Below are 23,094 nucleotides of genomic sequence, written 5' to 3' on the forward strand. Positions count from 1 at the left end.
CAAAGGAGGAATTGGCTTTGGGGGTGACCAGTGAGATATACCTGCTGGAGCGCGTGCTACGAGTGGGTGCTGCTATTGTGACCAGTGAGCTGAGATAAGGCGGGGGCATTACCTAGCAGAGACTTGTAGATAACCTGTAGCCAGTGGGTTTGGCGACGAGTATGAAGCGAGGGCCAACCAACGAGAGCGTACAGGTCGCAATGGTGGGTAGTGTATGGGGCTTTGGTGACAAAACGGATAGCACTGTGATAGACTGTATCCAGTTTGTTGAGTAGAGTGTTGGAGGCTATTTTATAGATGACATATCCAAAGTCGAGGATCGGTAGGATGGTCAGTTTTACGAGGGTATGTTTTGCAGCATGAGTGAAGGATGCTTTGTTGCGATATAGGAAGCCGAATCTAGATTTAATTTTGGATTGGAGATGCTTAATGTGAGTCTGGAAGGAGAGTTTACAGTCTAACCAGACACCTAGGTATTTGTAGTTGTCCACGTATTCTAAGTCAGAGCCGTCCAGAGTAGTGATGCTGGACGGGCGAGCAGTGATCGGTTGAATAGCATGCAGGTGTGGCACATCATGCTGTTTAAGTGCAACTCTGTAGGAAGCAGGCCAACATTATTGGACTCTTTCGCAATGCAGAATCTGCAGAGTCTGACTGCTTTACGGTAGAATTTAATTGACATGAAATAGAATTTCATTGACATAAATGTCCTTCAGTCTACCCTGCAAGGATAACAATTTGTTTGCTCTTTCAAATCTGCATTTATTAACATAGTAATTACAATAATCCATTTAATTAGCTTTTTATTGTATATTATGCAAAGAAAATACAAAAAAACAAAGGTAAGGGAAATTATTGGGGAAAGGTGAGTTAAAACATTAAGTACAACAGAATTAGTTTGCACACAAAATAGAAAAATTCTTAACATCATTTTTTAATATATAATTTTAGCTGTATGAAAAGTATAGTGTCAAAATTGTACACAATTAAAAACTAAATAATTAGGTATAGGGCAAACAGCAAGGCACTGATAACAACATACATTATTATCACCACAGCAATCCAATTGCATTGGTATAACTTGGTCATCTGAATATAATAGGACCTAATAATACATTTTGAAACATTGTACATGTATGACAATCATGTAAAAAGTGCAAAGAGAACTAATATACACAGCACAAGACAATAACCTAATGAATATCATTCATTCTCCTCTCTCAACCCTTATTCTCTTGCTACCTTAGAAAACATTCATGTCACTCAAGTAGGCACAGTAAAAGAATGGACAAGAGGAACACTTTTTATTTTTACAAATGTGCTGTCGGAAATGCATTAATTCGGTCTAATGAAATTCAACATTACAATGGGGCAGTTCCCAGCATTCAATACCACTTGGTTTTCACTATCCCTGGTTCACCTGAGTAAGCAACAGTCCCAGGTTACCCCTCTGATTATCCTCTCCATCTCCACCATAGGCTGCCCATTTAAATAGTTAAAGGAACAGGAAAAGTATTGGTAGGACTCCAGGCTGTGGGCCTAGAACAACCAATCAAAGACTAAACTGAATACCCTGCTCTCCCCCAAACAGATTCAGGTGCGGTTAAGTAGACGCACGAGCTGAGCATATGTAAATAAATCACCATCCTTTCTCTTGAGAGAAACTCAGATCTTGTATCCTGTAACAGTGTCCCCAGGACTCATCTCCTCTATCACAGGAATAATCACAGGTCTATGGGGGCAGTCATAGTCCGACAGCTCAGAGAAGTCACTCTTCACCTCCAGTCCCAACTCTCTCGTTACCTGCAGTGAAGAGCCTGACCCCTCGTTAGGCAACATGACCTCCCCACCGCTCCACTCCTGGTCCTTCAGTCCAATGGGGAGACGGAGGACCTCTTCCTGGGGGGTACTGATGAGACCCTCACAGTCATTTGGCAAAGATTCCACGGGGGTCTGCAGCAGTGGAGAGCCACCTGTTTGTAACTCACTCAGAATGTCTCTTTCAGGGTGCATAAGGGACTCACCTGAACTCATATGTGACAGCACGGAAGCCTACCAGAGAAGGAGAATATGCAACACTCAGTCAAACATTCTGTGGGTGAAATATGTTTTTAAATTTGCTATTGTTTTGACAGTGTTTACAGGAAGTAGCATATCAATAGTTTGATAACTCCAATAGGAACATGACACTCAAGTGCTCTCCTGAAACTATCTCTGCATGACTATAACCTAGTCTATATGTAGTAGCTTTATGACTAAATCCACTGCAGTGCAGGCCAAACAGTTGAAAGGCTGAACACACCAAAATCTTTGGTTGAGGGAATGAGCCACTTCTCAGTTTACTGTATATAAGCCACACGATGAACGCAATCACCACCATGGCAACGATAGGGATCACAATGTAGATGGCAGTGTAGTTAGGACCTACAAGGGACAAGTCCAGCAGTTAGACTGACAGTCAAACTGATTTCACATTCAAAACTGTACAGCGTCCTAATTGAGCATTTGCTGATCAAATCTGCCATAATATGACAATACAGACACATATAACTTTCAAAGCACGTATCAGATATTAGCAGATGTGGTTTATCAAATGATTACAATGTATACTAAACGATAACAGACGTACTGAGAGCTAATATGACTTTGATGTATCAATCATGTGAGAAATTAAGTCTTACCAGAATCCCCATGCTTCCTCTCAATGCATATGTTCTGGTGAGCTGAGACATGAACATTGTTCATTTTTCCTTTGATCTTGATGCAGTGCCTATCCATCTCTCCATCGACTAGTATTTCAGCCTCACACACATGGTGTTGTTGCTTGTAGGAGCAGTCAAAGCTGTGTTGTTTCTGGGGAAATAAAAAAAGGAATATACACTGCTCAAAAAAATAAAGGGAACACTAACAAAACACATCCTAGATCTGAATAAATGAAATATTCTTATTAAATACTTTTTTCTTTACATAGTTGAATGTGCTGACAACAAAATCACACAAAAATGATCAATGGAAAATTTATCAACCCATGGAGGTCTGGATTTGGAGTCACACTCAAAATTAAAGTGGAAAACCACACTACAGGCTGATCCAACTTTGATGTAATGTCCTTAAAACAAGTAAAAATGAGGCTCAGTAGTGTGTGTGGCCTCCACGTGCCTGTATGACCTCCCTACAACGCCTGGGCATGCTCCTGATGAGGTGGCGGATGGTCTCCTGAGGGATCTCCTCCCAGACCTGGACTAAAGCATCCGCCAACTCCTGGACAGTCTGTGGTGCAACGTGGCGTTGGTGGATGGAGCGAGACATGATGTCCCAGATGTGCTCAATTGGATTCAGGTCTGGGGAACGGGCGGGCCAGTCCATAGCATCAATGCCTTCCTCTTGCAGGAACTGCTGACACACTCCAGCCACATGAGGTCTAGCATTGTCTTGCATTAGGAGGAACCCAGGGCCAACCGCACCAGCATATGGTCTCACAAGGGGTCTGAGGATCTCATCTCGGTACCTAATGGCAGTCAGGCTACCTCTGGCGAGCAAATGGAGGGCTGTGCGGCCCCCCAAAGAAATGCCACCCCACACCATGACTGACCCACCGCCAAACCGGTCATGCTGGAGGATGTTGCAGGCAGCAGAACGTTCTCCACGGCGTCTCCAGACTCTGTCACATGTGCTCATGTGCTCAGTGTGAACCTGCATTCATCTGTGAAGAGCACAGGGCGCCAGTGGCGAATTTGCCAATCTTGGTGTTCTCTGGCAAATGCCAAACGTCCTGCACGGTGTTGGGCTGTAAGCACAACCCCCACCTGTGGACGTCGGGCCCTCATACCACCCTCATGGAGTCTGTTTCTGACCGTTTGAGCAGACACATGCACGTTTGTGGCCTGCTGGAGGTCATTTTGCAGGGCTCTGGCAGTGCTCCACCTGCTCCTCCTTGCACAAAGGCGGAGGTAGCGGTCCTGCTGCTGGGTTGTTGCCCTCCTACGGCCTCCTCCACGTCTCCTGATGTACTGGCCTGTCTCCTGGTAGCGCCTCCATGCTCTGGACACTACGCTGACAGACACAGCAAACCTTCTTGCCACAGCTCGCATTGATGTGCCATCCTGGATGAGCTGCACTACCTGAGCCACTTGTGTGGGTTGTAGACTCCGTCTCATGCTACCACTAGAGTGAAAGCACCGCCAGCATTCAAAAGTGACCAAAACATCAGCCAGGAAGCATAGGAACTGAGAATTGGTCTGTGGTCACCACCTGCAGAACCACTCCTTTATTGGGGGTGTCTTGCTAATTGCCTATAATTTCCACCTGTTGTCTATTCCATTTGCACAACAGCATGTGCAATTTATTGTCAATCAGTGTTGCTTCCTAAGTGGACAGTTTGATTTCACAGAAGTGTGATTGACTTGGAGTTACATTGTGTTGTTTAAGTGTTCCCTTTAATTTTTTGAGCAGTGTATATAGGCTATATTATAACAATGTTCATAAAAAATAAATATGCAAACGTTTATATTTGAAGGTTATAAATGTGTTTCCTTTTGAAAAACTTGCTTTGCTTGCAAGTGAAAACAATTCGCAGCAGGTAGATACAGTTGAAGTTGGAAGTTTACATACACCTTAACCAAATACATTTAAATTCCGTTTTTCACAATTCCTGACATTTAATCCAAGTAAAAATTCCCTGTCTAAGGTCAGTTAGATTCACCACCTATTTTAAGAATGTGAAATGTCAGAATAATAGCAGAGAGAATGATTTCTTTCAGGTTTTATTTCTTTCATCACATTCCCAGTGGGTCAGAAGTTTACATACACTCAATTAGTATTTGGTAGCATTGCCTTTAAATTGTTTAACTTGGGTCAAATGTTTTGGGTAGCCTTCCACAAGCTTCCCACAATAAGTTGTGTGAATTTTGGCCCATTCCTCCTGACAGAGCTGGTGTAACTGAGTCAGGTTTGTAGGCCTCCTTGCTCGCACACGCTTTTTCAGTTCTGCCCAGAAATTTTCTATAGGATTGAGGTCAGGGCTTTGTGATGGCCACTCCAATACCTTGACTTTGTTGTCCTTAAGCCATTTTTTCCACAATTTTGGAAGTATGCTTGGGATCATTGTCCATTTGGAAGACCCATTTGTGACCAAGCTTTAACTTCCTGACTGATGTCTTGAGCTGTTGCTTCAATATATCCACATAATTTTCCTACGTCATGATGCCATCTATTTTGTGAAGTGCACCAGTCCCTCCTGCAGCAAAGCACCCCCACAACATTATGCTTCCACCCCCGTGCTTCACGGTTGAGATGGTGTTCTTCGGCTTGCAAGCCTCCCCCGTTTTCATCCAAACATAACGATGGCCAAACAGTTCTATTTTTGTTTCATAATTTCTCCAAAAAGTACAATCTTTGTCCCCATGTGCAGTTGAAAACCGTAGTCTGGCTTTTATATGTCGGTTTTGGAGCAGTGGCTTCTTCCTTGCTGAGCGGCCTTTCAGGTTATGTCGATATAGGACTCGTTTTACCGTGGATATAGATACTTTTGTACCTGTTTCCTCCTGCATCTTCACAAGGTCCTTCACTGTTGTTCTGGGATTGATTTGCACTTTTCGCACCAAAGTATGTTAACTCTAGGAGACAGAACGTGTCTCCTTCCTGAGCGGTATGACGGCTGCGTGGTCCCATGGTGTTGCCAAAACTATAGTTGGTTAACAAGAAATTTGTGGAGTGGTTGAAAAACTAATTTTATGACTCCAACCTAAATGTATGTAAACTTCGACTTCAACTCAGCTTCTACAAGTGTTCTACAAGTGTTCCCCAGTCATTTCGAAGTCATAATTTTCTGTCAGTTCTTACCAAGTGATATTCTGTGATAACCATGTAATTAAATTCCTTATGATCCGGTCTTTCATCTTTGATGATGGCATGTTTGTAGATGTGAAACGGGTGAATGAATTGAACTTTGATAATTTGATCGGATACAGCAGAGATGTTGACAGGTGGGAAATCCAATGAGCCTAAAAAACACAAAAGACTATTACTTTGTGAAAAAATCTGAGGTCAGTAAATATGTTCAAAATCTCCCGGCTCTGAACATTGTGTGGTCAGATCAACAAAGAAATGCTACATGTGCTGCAGTGCATACAGTATACTTACAAACCCTTTCAAGATACTACCTCAATTCTAGTTGTCAATCACTACATACTGTATAACATTGTTCCCATAATTTGCCTATTGGTTAGCTCAGTGTGAGAACTTACACTGTACATCCAACAGGTCTGGATCCACTGTATCATCGTAGGTGAATGAAATTTCGGAGGAATTGGTATTCTGTCCAACAACAGCAGTCAATATGAAACGGTAGCCCTCTAGTATTACTTTGGTAAATGAGGAGACATCGCAGTGGTAGAGGGAAGTGTTTGAACAAACCAAGGCAGCACTGAAAGATAGAGGAAAACAATTGTTGTGGGTTAATGGCAACCTCTGATTTGGACTGAAATGTTAGTTCACAATTACAATGGAGAAGCTGACAAAGAACTGTTGACAGGACTTTACATTTGTATGGGTCTGACAGTGCATGTCAATTTTCCAATTTCTACTTGAAATTGTGGCAAGAAAGACTTAATATTCACTAGCTATATAACCTACATTGGATAACATAGGCCCTATTTGGTGAGAGATTAAGCAACCAATATGCTGCAGCACCTACCCAGAATATTTTCTTGTCATTTCCACATTGAACTGTGGCTGCAGAGATGGTTCACTGTAGTTCCAATAGATCACATTTTGAAAATTGTGGCACATGAGGCTCACGTTGACGGGAGGAGGAACTGTAGGACAAAATAGTATAAAGTCAGTCAGAATCCGTTTCTAAAACTGTGCTATAATTAAGCAATAAGGCACGAGGGGGTGTGGTATATGGCCAATATACTACTGCTAAGGGCTGTTCTTATGCACGACGCATCCCGGAGTGCCTGGATCCAGCCATTAGCCTTGCTATATTGGCCATATACTGGTAAGTTGGTGGTTAAGATATCCCTCTAGTGGTGTGGGGGCTGTGCTTTGGCAAAGTGGGTGGGGTTATATCCTGCCTGTTAGGCCCTGTCCGGGGGTATCGTCGGATGGGGCCACAGTGTTTCCCGACCCCTCCTGTCTCAGCCCCCCGACACATAAAATACTGGAGGCTATGTTATATGTTATATCTGGAGTATTTCTCCTGTCTTGTCCTGTGTGAATTTAAGTTCTATCTCTCACTCTCTCACACATTCACACTCAGGACTACCTGGCCTGATGACTCCTTGCAGTCAACTCTCTAGAGACAGCAGGAGCGGTAGAGATACTCTGAATGTGATCGGCTACGAAAAACCAACTGACATTTACTCCTGAGGTGCTGACCTGTTGCACCCTCGACAACCACTGTGATTATTATTATTTGACCCTGTTGGTCATATTTGAACATTTTAGCCATGTTCTGTTATAATCTCTACCCAGCACAGCCAGAAGAGGACTGGCCACCCCTCATAGCCTGGTTCCTCTCTAGGTTTCTTCCTAGGTTCTGGCCTTTCTAGGGAGTTTTTCCTAGCCACCGTGCTTCTACACCTGCATTGCTTGGTGTTTTAGGCTGGGTTTCTGTACAGCACTTTGAGATATCAGCTGATGTAAGAAGGAAAGGTAATTGGGATCCAATCAGCATTCAGGGCTGGAACCACCCAGTTTATAATATATCTAACAGCATAACATACTAGCAATTAAATCTATCCAAGTGATGTTGAAACAATAACCTGTATACCAGGGGTCCCCAATTACAGTCAGCGGTGGGCCAATGTTTTCTTGAGCGGATGTTAAGGGGACCAGAACATAGTTATAAATAATTTGTAGACTGCAAATTGACCTCAAGAACACAAAAAAACAGATACATTATTTAACAAAAACAGAATCATGATTCAAACCTTGATTACATTGGGATACAATCACATATGCCTCTCTATTTATGCGTGGGGATACTTGGGAACAGATTTCCTAAATTGGTGATTTTACAGTCATGTCCAATAACAAAACATTGTTATTCATTATTATTATTTTTGTATTATTATTATTATTATTTTTGCTCAGAAAACTTGGGGGGGGGGTCAAATAATTTGTCCCGCAGGCCACCTATTGCGGAACCCTGCTGTAAACAGTATCTGAAGAATACAGATGAGTCATTACACCTCAAAAAGCACAAGAAAGAGGATTGACACACACCATCTCAGATTGTTCTGAAATCCTTTCTGTAGTTAGAAACAGAAAATTAGAATTCCTATAATTTGATCTCTGAGAAATTAGGCCAATTGATTGCACCCAAATTGGCCATTTTAATTTATATGTTTCATATAATCTTTAATAAATGTAGTATTAAACAACCGATTTGGACCATAAGTTTTACTAACAATGAGTAAGGCATGAAGAATCCAATGAACTGATCAAAAGCCACCCACGTACCCTCCACACCCCACCCAAACAGCCAGTATACAGTATCGGTTCTCTATGTTTGACAAGTAGTATGGAGCTGCTGCTTGGAGTATTGCTTCTTCATCCTTTGTAATTCATCCATTAGAGACCTGTGAATCTGGTGATATTTTTTCCCTCCTGTTCAAAGTAATTAGCCTCTGAAGTTGCTTGAATTATTTACCATAAATTAGTGTGAAATTACAAAGTTTTGCCCACTAGATGCCCATGTGGCTGGTCTCGTGTTTATTAAATGAATCCAATTTGGGTAGAAAACCAATAGCTTTTGCTCATGATGAAAATAGATTGTATGGTCATCCTCACAATTTTAGCCAGTCCTACTGAAAGCAATTCAGTTTGTAATTCTTTTAGGCTTAATTTGTGTCCAGGAAACGGCCCTCTATGTGTGGTTTATTCTCTTCAAAAAGGTCTAGATTAGTTAGACCCTTCCAGGTGAACAAGCAAACCATTAGGCTACAGCAGTTCTAATGGTTTCAATTGTAAAAGTATACAGTAACAGAGAACTGATACTGTATACTGACATTCACTCTATTACAACATTTCTGATATCACATGCCTTACTTTAATTTTCCTGCAAAAATAAAATCAGCAATATGCCTCTACTGCCATTAATTCCAATTGACCCATTGCCAAGGTCTGCCCTAGAATATTGGGCAACCAATTGCAGTGCTCCGTTGGATAGCAACCGTCTCTAACCAAGCTCGTGTCTGACATCCTTGGACAAGCTCTCGTTTAAAAAAGAATGGAAGCCAATGGCAAAAGTAGAGTTTTCTTTTAAAAAATACAACAAATTAATGGCTAAATGATTTAACAGTGCACCAGGGGTACATGCGACAGTGATTCCTGAAATTTAGTATTTTTCGATTCTTAAATTATACTACAAATTATTATTTGCTAGCTCTCAGTATCGTTGGCCACCATTGAAATGCTGCTAACGCTAGCTAGCTAGCTAGCCAGTTAATATAACTTGTTTTCTCTAAATGTACAGTACCAGTCAAAAGTTTGGGCACACCTACTCATTCAAGGGTTTATTTTCTTTTCATTTTTACATTGTAGAATAATAGTAAATACATTAAAACTATGATATAACATACAGTGGGGCAAAAAAAGTATTTAGTCAGCCAGCAATTGTGCAAGTTCTCCCACTTAAAAAGATGAGAGAGGCCTGTAATTTTCATCATATGTACACTTCAACTATGACAGACAAAATGAGAAAAAAAAATCCTGAAAATCACATTGTAGGATTTTTTATGAATTTATTTGCAAATTATGGTGGAAAATAAATATTTGGTCAATAACAAAAGTTTATCTCAATACTTTGTTATATACCCTTTGTTGGCAATGACAGAGGTCAAACGTTTTCTGTAAGTCTTCACAAGGTTTTCACACACTGTTGCTGGTATTTTGTCCCATTCCTCCATGCAGATCTCCTCTAGAGCAGTGATGTTTTGGGACTGTTGCTGGGCAACACGGACTTTCAACTCCCTCCAAAGATTTTCTATGGGGTTGAGATCTGGAGACTGGCTAGGCCACTCCAGGACCTTGAAATGCTTCTTACGAAGCCACTCCTTCGTTGCCCGGGCGGTGTGTTTGGGATCATTGTCATGCTGAAAGACCCAGCCATGTTTCATCTTCAATGCCCTTGCTGATGGAAGGAGGTTTTCACTCAAAATCTCACGATACATGGCCCCATTCATTCTTTCCTTTACACGGATCAGTCGTCCTGGTCCCTTTGCAGAAAAACAGCCCCAAAGCATGATGTTTCCACCCCCATGCTTCACAGTAGGTATGGTGTTCTTTGGATGCAACTCAGCATTCTTTGTCCTCCGAACACGACGAGTTGAGTTTTTACCAAAAAGTTATATTTTGGTTTCATCTGACCATATGACATTCTCCCAATCTTCTTCTGGATCATCCAAATGCTCTCTAGCAAACTTCAGACGGGCCTGGACATGTACTGGCTTAAGCATGGGGACACGTCTGGCACTGCAGGATTTGAGTCCCTGGCGGCGTAGTGTGTTACTGATGGTAGGCTTTGTTACTTTGGTCCCAGCTCTCTGCAGGTCATTCACTAGGTCCCCCCGTGTGGTTCTGGGATTTTTGCTCACCGTTCTTGTGATCATTTTGACCCCACGGGGTGAGATCTTGCGTGGAGCCCCAGATCGAGGGAGATTATCAGTGGTCTTGTATGTCTTCCATTTCCTAATAATTGCTCCCACAGTTGATTTCTTCAAACCAAGCTGCTTACCTATTGCAGATTCAGTCTTCCCAGCCTGGTGCAGGTCTACAATTGTGTTTCTGGTGTCCTTTGACAGCTCTTTGGTCTTGGCCATAGTGGAGTTTGGAGTGTGACTGTTTGAGGTTGTGGACAGGTGTCTTTTATACTGATAACAAGTTCAAACAGGGGCCATTAATACAGGTAACGAGTGGAGGACAGAGGAGCCTCTTACAGAAGAAGAAGTTACAGGTCAGAAATCTTGCTTGTTTGTAGGTGACCAAATACTTATTTTCCACCATAATTTGCAAATAAATTCATTAAAAATCCTACAATGTGATTTTCGGGATTTTTTTCTCTCATTTTGTCTGTCATAGTTGAAGTGTACCTATGATGGAAATTACAGGCCTCTCTCATCTTTTTAAGTGGGAGAACTTGCACAATTGGTGGCTGACTAAATACTTTTTTGCCCCACTGTATATGGAATAATGTTGTAACCAAAAAAGTGTTGAACAAATCAAAATATAGTTTATATTTTAGATTCTTCAAAGTAGCCACTCTTTGCCTTGATGACAGCTTTGCACACTCTTAGCATTCTCTCAACCAGCTTAATGAGGAATGCTTTTACAACAGTCTTGAAGGAGTTCCCACTTGTGCTGAGCACTTGTTGGCTGCTTTTCCTTCACTCTGAGGTCCAACTCATCCCAAACCATCTCAAATGGGTTGAGGTCAGGTGATTGTGGAGGCCAGGTCATCTGATGCTGCACTCCATCACTCTCCTTCTTGGTCAAATAGCTCTTACAAAGCCTGGAGGTGTGTTGTGTCATTGTCCTGTTGAAAAACAAATGATAGTGGAACTAAGTGCAAACCAGATGCGATGGTGTATCACTGCAGAATGCTGTGGTAGCCATGCTGGTGTGCCTTGAATTCTAAATAAATTACTGACAGTGTAACCAGTAAAGCACCCCCACACCATTATACCTCCTACTCCATGCTTCACCATGGGAACCACACATGCAGAGATAATCCGTTCACCTACTCTGAGTCTCACAAACACGCGGTGGTTGGAACCCAAAATCTCAAATTTGGACCCATCAGACCAAATTACAGATTTCCACCAATCTAATGTCCATTGCTTGTGTTTCTTGGCCCAAGCAAGTCACTTCTTCTTATTGGTGTCCTTTAGTAGTGGTTTCTTTGCAGCAATATCGACCATGAAGGCTTGATTCACGCAGTCTCCTCTGAACAGTTGATGTTGAAATGTGTCTGTTACTTGAACTCTGAAGCATTTATTTGGGCTGCAATTTCTGAGGCTGGTAACTCTAATGAACTTATTCTCTGCAGCAGAGGTAACTCTGGGTCTTCCATTCCTGTGGAGTTTCTCATGAGAGCCAGTTTCATCATAGCGCTTGATGGTTTTTGCGACTGCACTTGAAGAAACTTCAAGTTCTTGACATTTTCCGTATTGACTGCCGTTCATGTCTTAACTTCTTATGATTGGGGGCAGTATTGAGTAGCTTGGATGAATAAGGTGCCCAGAGTAAACTGCCTGCTACTCAGTCCCAGAAGCTAAGATATGCATATGATTAGTATATTTGGATAGAAAACACTCTGAAGTCTCTAAAACTGTTTGAATGATGTCTGTGAGTATAACAGAACTCATATGGCAGGCAAAAACCTGAGAAGAAATCCAACCAGGAAGGGGGAAATCTGAGGTTTGTAGGTTTGCCTATCCAATATACAGTGTCTTTGGGGTCATATTGCACTTCCTGAGGCTTCCACTGGATGTCAACAGTCTTTAGAACCTTGTTTGATGCTTCTACTGTGAAGAATGAGGGAAGGAGAGCTCTGAGTCAGGTGTCTGGCATGAGCTGACCACGCGTTCTCCCGTGAGAGCGACCTGCGTTCCATCGCATTTCTGAAGACAAAGGAATTCTCCGGTTGAAACATTATTGATTTATGTTAAAAACATCCTAAAGATTGATTCTATACATCGTTTGACATGTTTCTACGAACTGTAATGGAATTGTTTGACTTTGTCTGACCTGCTTTGGAACTAAACGCGCGAACAGGTATTTGGACATAAATTATGGACGTTATCGAACAAAACAAACATTTATTGTGGAACTGGGATTCCTGGGAGTGCATTCTGATGAAGATCATCAAAGTGAATATTTATAATACTATTTCTGACTTCTGTTGACTCCACAACATGGCGGATATCTGTATGGCCTGTTTGGGCTCTGAGCGCTGTACTCAGATTATTGCATGGTGTGCTTTTTCCGTAAAGTTTTTTTGAAATCTGACAAAGCGGTTGCATTAAGGAGAAGTTTATCTAAAGTTCCATGTGTAATACTTGTATCTTTTATCAATGTTTATTATGAGTATTTCTGTAAATTGATGTGGCTCTCTGCAAAATCACTGGATGTTTTGTAGGCAAAACATTACTGAACATAACGCACCAATGTAAACTAAGATATTTGGATATAAATATGAACTTTATCGAACAAGACATACATGTATTGTGTAACATGAAGTCCTATGAGTGTCATCTGATGAAGATCATCTAAGTTTAGTGATTAATTTTATCTCTATTTAGGCTTTTTGTGACTCCTCTCTTTGGCTGGAAAAATGGCTGTGTTTTTCTGTGACTAGGTACTGACCTAACATAATCGTTTGGTGTGCTTTCATCGTAAAGCCTTTTTGAAATCGGACACTGTGGCTGGATTTAGAACAAGTTTATCTTTAAAATGGTGTAAAATACTTGTATGTTTGAGGAATTTTAATTATGAGATTTCTGTTGTTTGAATTTGGCGCCCTGCACTTTCACTGGCTGTTGTCAAGTCGATCCCGTTAACTGGATCTCAGCCATAAGAAGTTAAAGTAATGATTGACTGTCGTTTCTCTTTGCTTATTTAAGCTGTTCTTACCATAGTATGGACTTGGTCTTTTACTAAATAGGGCTATCTTCTGTATACCACCCTTACCTTGTCACAACTCAACTGATTGGCTCAAACACATTAAGAAGGAAAGAAATTCCACAAAATAACATTTAACAAGACACAGCTGTTAATTGAAATGCATTCCACGTGACTACCTCATGAAGCTGGTTGAGAGTATGCCAAGAGTGTGCAAAGCTGTCAAGACAAAGGGTGGATACTTTGAAGAATCTCAAATGTTTAACAATTTTTTGGTTACTACATGATTCCATATGTGCTATTTGATAGTTTGGATGTCTTCACTATTATTCTACAATGTAGAAAATAGTAAAAATAAAGAAAGACCCTTGAATGAGTACAGCTGAAGTTGGAAGTTTACATACACCTTAGCCAAATACATTTAAACTCAGTTTTTCACAATTCCTGACATTTAATCATTGTAAAAATTCCCTGTCTAAGGTCAGTTAGGATCACCCATTTATTTTAAGAATGTGAAATGTCAGAATAATAGTAGAGAGAATGATTTATTTCAGCTTTCATTTCTTTCATCACATTCCCAGTGGGTCAGACGTTTACATACACTCAATTAGTATTTGGTAGCATTGCCTTTAAATTGTTTAACTTGGGTCAAATGTTTTGGGGAGCCTTCCACAAGCTTCCCACAATAAGTTGGGTGAATTTTGGCCCATTCCTCCTTACAAAACTGGTGTAACTGAGTCAGGTTTGTAGGCCTCCTTGCTCGCACACGCTTTTTCAGTTCCGCCCACACATTTGCTATAGGATTGAGGTCAGGGCTTTGTGATGGCCACTCCAATACCTTGACTTTGTTGTCCTTAAGCCATTTTGCCACAACTTTGGAAGTATGCTTGGGGTCATTGTCCATTTGGAAGCCCCATTTGCGACCAAGCTTTAACATCCGGACTGATGTCTTGAGCTGTTGCTTCAATATATCCACAGAATTTTCTTTCCTCATGATGCCATCTATTTTGTGAAGTGCACCAGTCCCTCCTGCAGCAAAGCACCCCCACAACATGATGCTGCCACCCCCGTGCTTCACGGTTGGAATGGTGTTCTTCGGCTTGCAAGCCTCCCCCTTTTTCCTCCAAACATAATGATGGTCATTATGGCCAAACAGTTCTATTTTTGTTTCATCAGACCAGAGGACGTTTCTCCAAAAAGTACAATCTTTTCCCCCATGTGCAGTTGCAAACCATAGTCTGGCTTTTTTATGGCGGTTTTGGAGCGGTGGGTTCTTCCTTGCTGAGCGGCCTTTCAGGTTATGTCGATATAGGGCTCATTTCACTGTGGATATAGATATTGTTGTACCTGTTTCCTCCAGCATCTTCACAAGGGCCTTTGCTGTTGTTCTGGGATTGATTTGCACTTTTCGCACCAAAGTACGTCAATCTCTAGGAGACTCCTTCCTGAGCGGTATGACGGCTGCGTGTTCCCATGGTGTTTATTCTTGCGTACTATTGTTTGTACAGATGAATGTGGTACCTTCAGGCGTTTGGAAAATGCTCCCAAGGATGAACCAGACTTGTGGAGTTCTACAATTTTTTTTCTGAGGTCTTGGCTGATTTCTTTTCATTTTCCCATGATGTCAAGCAAAGAGGCACTGCGTTTGAAGGTAGACCTTGAAATACATCCACAGGTACATATCCAATTGACACACATCATGTCAATTAGCCTATCAGAAGCTTCTAAAGCCATGACATAATTTTCTGGAATATACCAAGCTGTTAAAGGCAGAGTCAACTTCTGACCCACTGGAATTGTGATACAGTGAATTATAAGTGAAATAATCTGTCTGTAAATAATTTTTAGAAAAATGACTTGTGTCATGCACAAAGTAGATGTCCTAACCGACTTGCCAAAACTATAGTTTGTTAACAAGAAATTTGTGGAGTGGTTGAAAAACAATTTTTCATGACTCCAACCTAAGTGTATGTAAACTTCCGACTTCAACTGTAGGTGTGTCTAAACATTTGACTGGTACTGTATGTTATCTAGCTGAGTGAGCTATGTAATGAATATAACTATCACCTGCTGTCAACATCAGAATACAATTTGAAAGCACTAGTTAGCTCCAAAAGTGTTTTGTAGCTTTGACTGCAAGCTAACAGTGCATAATCAGAGCCATCCATGCTAGCCATGCTACAAACTTGATCGTACCAGGTCCTGGTGGAGCAATTGTATTGACAGTCCACCAAAACATTCCCGAGAGTCTCCTGATTAGCAAGGGTAGTCTGTGTTTAATTTCATTGTTGAGTTAAAAACTCTACACGTTCTAAAGCGAATACTGGAACAATATTTCTAACAGAGCGTGGGGAATGGTTAAAGGCGATCTAACGAATAATAATGTTATTTTGGTTGTTATTTTGTGATGTCATTAAAAATGTTAAAGGAAATACTGTAACTTGAAAAGTATACACTACATGTATGAAGTTATCTTCTACGTTGTGTATGAAATATTTAAAATTCTGAAAGTGTTTTTGAGAGGGATGTGATCTTAGAAACTATAAGAGGAAATTGTTTCGATGACTTTGTACAAGTAAGTAGTCACCGCCCACTTGAGTGAGGTCAGAGAGCGTGTCAGCCTCAAGACCCACCCCTTTTGAACGAACTGTATAAAACGATAGGTTAAGAATTAACATATCAGACCAGAGAGGCATTGAGAGGCAGCTCACGTCCAAAGTGGTTCAAAATCTGAAATCTCAACGCGGGACAATTCTACTACTCTTCTCAAATCACCGTAGTACGCTACTCTCATCACCCCACTGAGAACCATTGACACGGCTGTCTAGCCTATCTTAAAATAATTATCTTCCAGAGAAAGTGGAAGTATAAATGAGCTCTGTAGTTCTGTTCAGGACTACACAACGGGTCGCCGGATGCCGGGCGACGGCAGAGGAGAGCAACAGTAGGAGACGGGTGGGGAACCTATTTTGGACAATCAGAGCCTGTTATGAATTTTATGAATAATGACTAAATGATGTATACATTTAACTATAACTAATTGAATTCTACCCTGTTTTTCTGTATTGATAAATAATGTTAGTTAATAAGAAAGAGGTTATGTAGCATGTACATGGGAAGAGAGGAAGGTATGTGTGTGCCTAAAGAAAACAAAGTGGATCATTAAACTATGTTTGAACCGACCCGGCTATAACTCTGGGGAGATAAGATGAAGACATGGAGAGCCCCTCCAGATTTCCCGTATCTGGAGGGGACTGGAACTGTCAGCTGTGTGGTAATAAACTTTGGTGAGACTCCAGGAGAGAAAGAGAGAATCCAAAGTTTAGTGTGTATGTATGTGCGTAGGAATGGTATAAAAATAACATCTTTGTATATGCACAGCAGAGCGCTCTCGTAAATACATTTTCTGACTATTGTGACTGGGCCTCCGTCTGAATCATTTCAACCAGTTTCTTACAAATTCTGGGTTTCAGGCTGAGTAATTATTTCAATTGGGTATTATGAACAACTGAGAACTAAATTCTCATAACAGAGCCTTACAAGCTTGCCGCAAAAAGGTCCAATTACCTTTCCAAGGCGGCCTGGTTCCGACAGAGATACATGGCGAACCAAGACATTTACACGTAAATACATTAATGATTTCTTACTCCAAACGGGCGGCGGTGCGTGTGTAAAGTATATGATTACTGTGAGAGTAGTTTCTAAATGTAGCAAAGTGTTATGTCTCTGTCTCTCTCTCTCTCTCTCACCCTCTCCATGTCTTTTGTAACAAGCTGCCATATTGTGTCAGTCCGCTAGGGACCTGTTTCTAATGTATTAAGTGTGCATGTTTATCCTGTGTTACCATTTAGTTAGCTAGTAAATAAATAATTAAACCAATTTGTGTAGTACTGAATCTTAAGTAAGGCTGGGGTTTTTGCAGATGCAGGAGGTTAAGACTGTTCAGAATGAATATGATGCGTGGTTATGATTAATAAGTTGACTTTATGGATGTGATAGGTTAAGACCTTTAGAGTTTAATTCGGGCTCTTTAAAGAACGGCTCTCGTGGTGCCCCAATTCCTAATGAGTTAATTGTTACATGATTAATTTAAATCGGGTAACAATTAAATATAGTTAGTTGATTAGATAAGTAACAGTAATTAGATTAATGAAAGTAAAGTCACGAGACTTAATAAAGATAAAGATGATTTAATTTAATCAATCTTGATTGGCCTTCAGGCCTACCATGAACATCTTAACACACAAGAATACGCTCTATATCATTTATGACATCTATTATAACTATTCTGCATTCTGTCATACTTTAAGACATCGAATACAGCTGCTTTGGGCTTTTTGAGATGATGAAGGGCACCAAATATTAATTGCATAGTTTGTGATAGTAATGATATCATTAGCTTTTCAGTTTATCCAAATACTTGCAAAACCAGTATACTCTATTGAAGGTGTCTTAAACACACACTATGAGGAGTCATGGTCTGTTCACCGTCCTGTCTTCTGAATCAAAAGCCTATCAACAAAACAGGATGTAGACCACTACAGCACATACCCCAAGGTAAATATTGAAATGTCCTGCCGATTTCACAAATGCACAAAAACTGATACGTTAAATGATGTTGTATACAAAATTGCACCCCAGTATATTCAGTTATTTTCTGAATTGCTCCTGACATCTTGTCTTTGCAGTTCACTTGACAGTGATTCCACTGATACATTTGCAATGCTTTCTCTTCAACAACAGAAACACCATGTACTGTAGGCCTAGGCCTACAACTGGGAAGACAAGACAAACAGTATTAATTTCCAAACATAACAGGACCGTGATCAGTCTCAATAGTCACAACCATGGATGTAATCTAATCTGTACAATCAGTGTTGTGACAGAAACTGAGCCAACACCCCTTATTTTCTCATTAGTGGTAGCTATAAGAAACCCCACTTGTATCAGCCAATCACAGTCTGTCATTCCCCATGCACCTCACTGAACCCCGCTCCTGTCTTCTGAGTGAGATCTCGGTCAGAAGTGACTGGACTCGTTGAACTGTACCTCAAGTTTATCGGTACTTGTGTTAGCGTGTGCATCTAAGTGTCTAAGTATTGTACATGACATTGCTCTTTAATTGTGTGTTGCTAAGGCAGTGTAGTTATTTAGCCAGTCATGCATCGCTCATTTATGCTGTGTGCCATCTGCATTGTTTAGGATATATATTCTGTTAATACTAGTACGTTATAGACATAGATAATAGCATGTACACTGAGTATACCAAACATTAGGAACACCTTCCTAATATTTAGTTGCACCCCCCCTTTTGCCCTCAGAACAGGCTCAATTTGTCATGGCATGGACTCTACAAGGTGTCGAAAGTGTTCCACAAGGATGCTGACCCATGTTGACTCCAATGCTTCCCACACTTGTGACAAGTTGGCTGTATGTCCTTTGGGTGGTGGACCATTCTTGATACACAGAGGAAACTGTGATAAACCCAGCAGCATTGCAGTTCTTGACACAAAGCGGTGTGCCTGGTTTGTGTCAATATCCTGTTCAAAGGCACTTAAATCTTATATATTGCCTGAATGGCACACATAATCCATGTCTCAATTGTCTCAAGGCTTAAAAATCCTTCTTTAACCTGTCTCCTCCCCTTCATTGGCACTGACTGAAGTGGATTTAACAAGTGACATCAATAAAGGATCATAGCTTTCATCTGGATTCAGCTGGTCAGACTGTCAAGGAAAGAGCAGATGTTCTTAATGTTTTGTAAACTCAGTGTATTTTTTTTAACCTTTATTTAACTAGGCACGTCAGTTAAGAACAAATTCTTATTTACAATGACGGCCACAAAAGGAGAACAGTGGGTTAACTGCCTTGTTCAGGGGTAGAACGACATACTTTTACCTTGTCAGCACAGGGATTCAATCCAGCAACCTTTTGGTTACTAGCCCAACGCTCTAACCACTAGGCTACCTGTATACCTCTACAGTTTACTGGGCCTGAATATTGTATGTAACCTTACAATCATGGTTATTCCTTTCTATTCTTTCCATAGAACCCCTTTTATACACTCTCACTTTTACAAAGTAGTGTGGTGTGGTGAACCATTATCTGAATACTCTTCTGAAGATATCTTGGACTTATTCTTGCCGGACAGACCTGTGGTGGTTGAACCCTATCCCATAGCACCTAATATATCTGTAATAGTGCCTGTTCTACATGGTCTTATCGGTTCAGCCTTTACTATTTTTTAGACACAATTGCAGATACAGATTCATGATCGGCCTAGCTCCTTATTTGTGAAAGATTTGGTTAAACTCAATCCACCGGTAAATCAAAATCGTCTGTATCAGTTTGGAATTAAAGGAAAACAAAAGATAAAAACTGACTTAAGAGCAAATTGTAACGGGGAGATCCACAAAACAATGTTTTTTTCTTTCTACAAATGACTCTGGGGATCATTATGTCTGACGTCTGAAAAGTTTCAACAGAACACAGCAGCACGTCACTGTTATTTCACAAGAGCAGGTACTGTCTTTGAGGAACCACCAAAGTCCCACAACTCCATTTCAAGAAGGAATAAAAATATATACTGTATGCTTACATGTATGTTGACTGTTCTATGCAGGTATGCCGTAGAATAACAAGAAAAATGTTCATCTAAATAATTCCCATGCCAATAAATTATGGTTTATGATAGCTGGATGCTAAAATTCTAATAGTTTGCCTAATTTCAAGTTCCTTGGTGTCCACATCCCCAACGATCTATCATGATCCAAACAAACCAAGACAGTCATGGAGAGGGCACAACAAAACCTTTTCCCCGTCAGGAGACTGAAAATATTTGGCATGGGTCCCCAGATCCTCAAAAAGTTATACAGCTGCACCTTCGAGAGCATCCTGACCGGTTGCATCACCGCCTGGTATGGCAACTGCTAGGCATCTGACCGTAAGGCGCTACAGAGGGTAGTGCGTACTGGGCCAAGCTTCCTGCAATACAGGACTTATATCATAGGCAGTGTGAGAGGAAAGCCCATAAAATTGTCAGAGGCTCCAGTCACCCAAGTCATAGACTGTTTTCTCTGCTACCGCACGGCAAGCGGTACTGGAGCGCCAAGTCTAGAACCAAAAGGCTCCTTAACAGCTTCTACCCCCAAGCCATAAGGCTGCTGAACAATTAATCAAATGGCCACCGGACTATTACATTGACCCCCCCCCCCCCCCCCCCCCCTCCATTTGTTTTGTACACTGTTGCTACATGTACAAATTACCTCGGTACCGGTATCCCCTGTATATAGCCTCATTGTTGTTATGCTATTGTGTTACTTTTTATAATTTTTTGCTTTAGTTTATTTGGTAAATATTTTCTTAACTCTTCTGTTGGTTAAGGGCTTGTAAGTAAGCATTTCACGGTAAGGTCTACACTTGTATTCGGCGCATGTGACAAATAAAGTTTGATTTGAATTTCTGTTTATGTGACTAAACAAGCAATGAATAGTGTAGAGAATATTGTACCATCTAAATTGCTGTGAAATATATTTTCAATAACCAAAAATATTGCAAAGCTGTTTGAAACTGTGTACAAAACCAGAAGTAAAAGACGCAAAAAATAAATGTAAGAACGGGAAACAAAGCACATCTACCACTTCTTAGATATTTATTTTACCTTTATTTAACTAGGCAAGTCAGTTAAGAACAAATTCTTATTTACAATGACAGCCTAGGAACAGTGGGTTAATTAACTGCCTTGTTCAGGGGCAGAACGACAGGGGATTCAAACTAGAAACCTTTCGGTTACTGGCCCAATGCTCTAACCACTAGGCTACCTGCCGCCCCATATGCTTTCAATGAGAATGACAGATCTATAACTCACATTTCTACGTGCAGCTTTAAGTTCACTGGGAAATATTCAAGATATGGGCTGCATTGTGTGCAAGTTAAACAACCTGATAAATCTCCAGCACAGCATATGGTATAGTAAGTGATTGCAGCGAAGATAACATCTCACTTGCAGTAGAAGCCTGGCACTATTAGCTGAGGAAGGTGAAAATATCAGCCTGTATTTAGTCAGAAAGGAACTGGTCTCATTGTCAGGGGATAATTGGATGTTGGATATAACAAAATGTTTTTAATAAATGAATTGCAGAAGAATTACTCATGTTTCAGTGGGCCATTATGTATGGTATGTAGTGCACGTACAAACGATTGAACATTTCCTCACATAGCATCTGTGCTGTTTTGAGGAAATACACTTCCGGATTTAGTTTCCCAACATAAATGTTACTTTAGAGTGGAGAAAGGCAATATCCTTTGTTCTGTGGAGCACAACACTCTAGACTAGACCACTCCATAAAAACCACTGAGGGCACAGTAATAACCCACACATGAAGTTAGACATGTGTCAGATCACAGAGGTGTCAGATCACAGAGGTGTCAGACCACAGAGAGGTCTACTGTAACTGTATGTTTCTCTGTGGTGTAAGTGTGAAATCTACAGTGAATTCCCCACTGAGGTTGAAGGAACAAAAAACTTGACTTAGGCTACTGGCATACAAATATAATGCAAAAACAACTGACAATAAACAGTGCTCACCACTTATTGCAAACTAGCACCTTATTTATTGACAACAACTGACTACGTTTAAGGCCAACGGTATGTGTATCAGTCCACCGCCTGAATAAAAGAAAACACATGGACTGACAATATTGTAGCGAATTCGGGGGGTAGCCTCGACCGGGACTCGAACACAGGTCCAGCTACTGTCAACCCCAACACCTTAGCAGTTACGCCAAGAGATCCTAGAACATATTTTCATACTAAGTATACTTTTGGAATAGCAATATAAATTCCAAGAACATTAGCATATTGTACAGTGGCCTATAGCCTGCATTATGTTGTTGAAAAATGTAAGCAGGAATACTGTACTAAATACTTCCAGTAACATCAGCTCCAAGTGATTAATCACAAACAACATTTATAGCCAACTATTTTAGGGCAAGAATTACTTACCGTAAGAGTCGACATGACGTTGACTTAAAACGAAGATCAGGGAAATGTGGGCTAATCCTATCCCGACCATTTTTTATTGTCGAGTCTATAGTCCTATGTAAAACTATATGAAATGTATTTGAATGTCTATATGATAAGCTATTGCTATTTTAGATGACTTGAGAGCCCTTTCTTTGTCTAAATAACTTGAGGCATTTCCGGTACAGCCAGACCACAGGACGTTGCTCCAATCGGCAGGCTACACAGTACGCAACTTCCAATGAAATGTTCCTGTAACAGCCATTAGACCCGCCTGCTACAAACGTTTACTGGCAGTAGGAAAACTCCCGTGCAGTGATACCATGTCGCCTTGCGCCGTAGTGAAGTTTCCACATTTCGGATCAGCTTCCTCTCCCCGAAACCTAACCTTAACTCAGGGAACCAGCGCAGAACGACTGCACCCTCTCATTGCAGACGAAGTTCCA

At 40.9% G+C, this 23,094-nt stretch overlaps 1 protein-coding gene across 1 annotated transcript; it reads right to left on the reverse strand.

Moving 5' to 3' along the window:
- Positions 1-786: 786 nt before the first annotated feature.
- On the reverse strand, positions 787-23,094 carry LOC139580596 (interferon gamma receptor 1-like). Its single transcript, XM_071409443.1, has 7 exons — positions 22,631-23,094; positions 6,695-6,815; positions 6,246-6,424; positions 5,842-6,002; positions 2,682-2,853; positions 2,303-2,424; positions 787-2,052 (listed from the first exon to the last, which is right to left on the reverse strand). Exons 1-7 carry the CDS (start codon positions 22,698-22,700, stop codon positions 1,666-1,668), a joined length of 1,212 nt encoding a protein of 403 aa, XP_071265544.1. The 5' UTR covers positions 22,701-23,094; the 3' UTR covers positions 787-1,665.

The sequence above is a fragment of the Salvelinus alpinus genome, chromosome 7 (genome assembly GCF_045679555.1).
Source record: "Salvelinus alpinus chromosome 7, SLU_Salpinus.1, whole genome shotgun sequence".
NCBI classification, from domain to species: domain Eukaryota; kingdom Metazoa; phylum Chordata; class Actinopteri; order Salmoniformes; family Salmonidae; genus Salvelinus; species Salvelinus alpinus.

Coding starts and splice junctions, on each gene's coding strand:
- LOC139580596 (XM_071409443.1), bottom strand. CDS start 22,700: ATGGTCGGGATAGGATTAGCCCACATTTCCCTGATCTTCGTTTTAAGT. Junction 2,425..2,681: donor GAGGAAGCATGGGGATTCTG/GTAAGACTTAAT, acceptor TGTCCCTTGTAG/GTCCTAACTACACTGCCATC. Junction 2,053..2,302: donor TCCCTCAACCAAAGATTTTG/GTGTGTTCAGCC, acceptor CTTCTCTGGTAG/GCTTCCGTGCTGTCACATAT.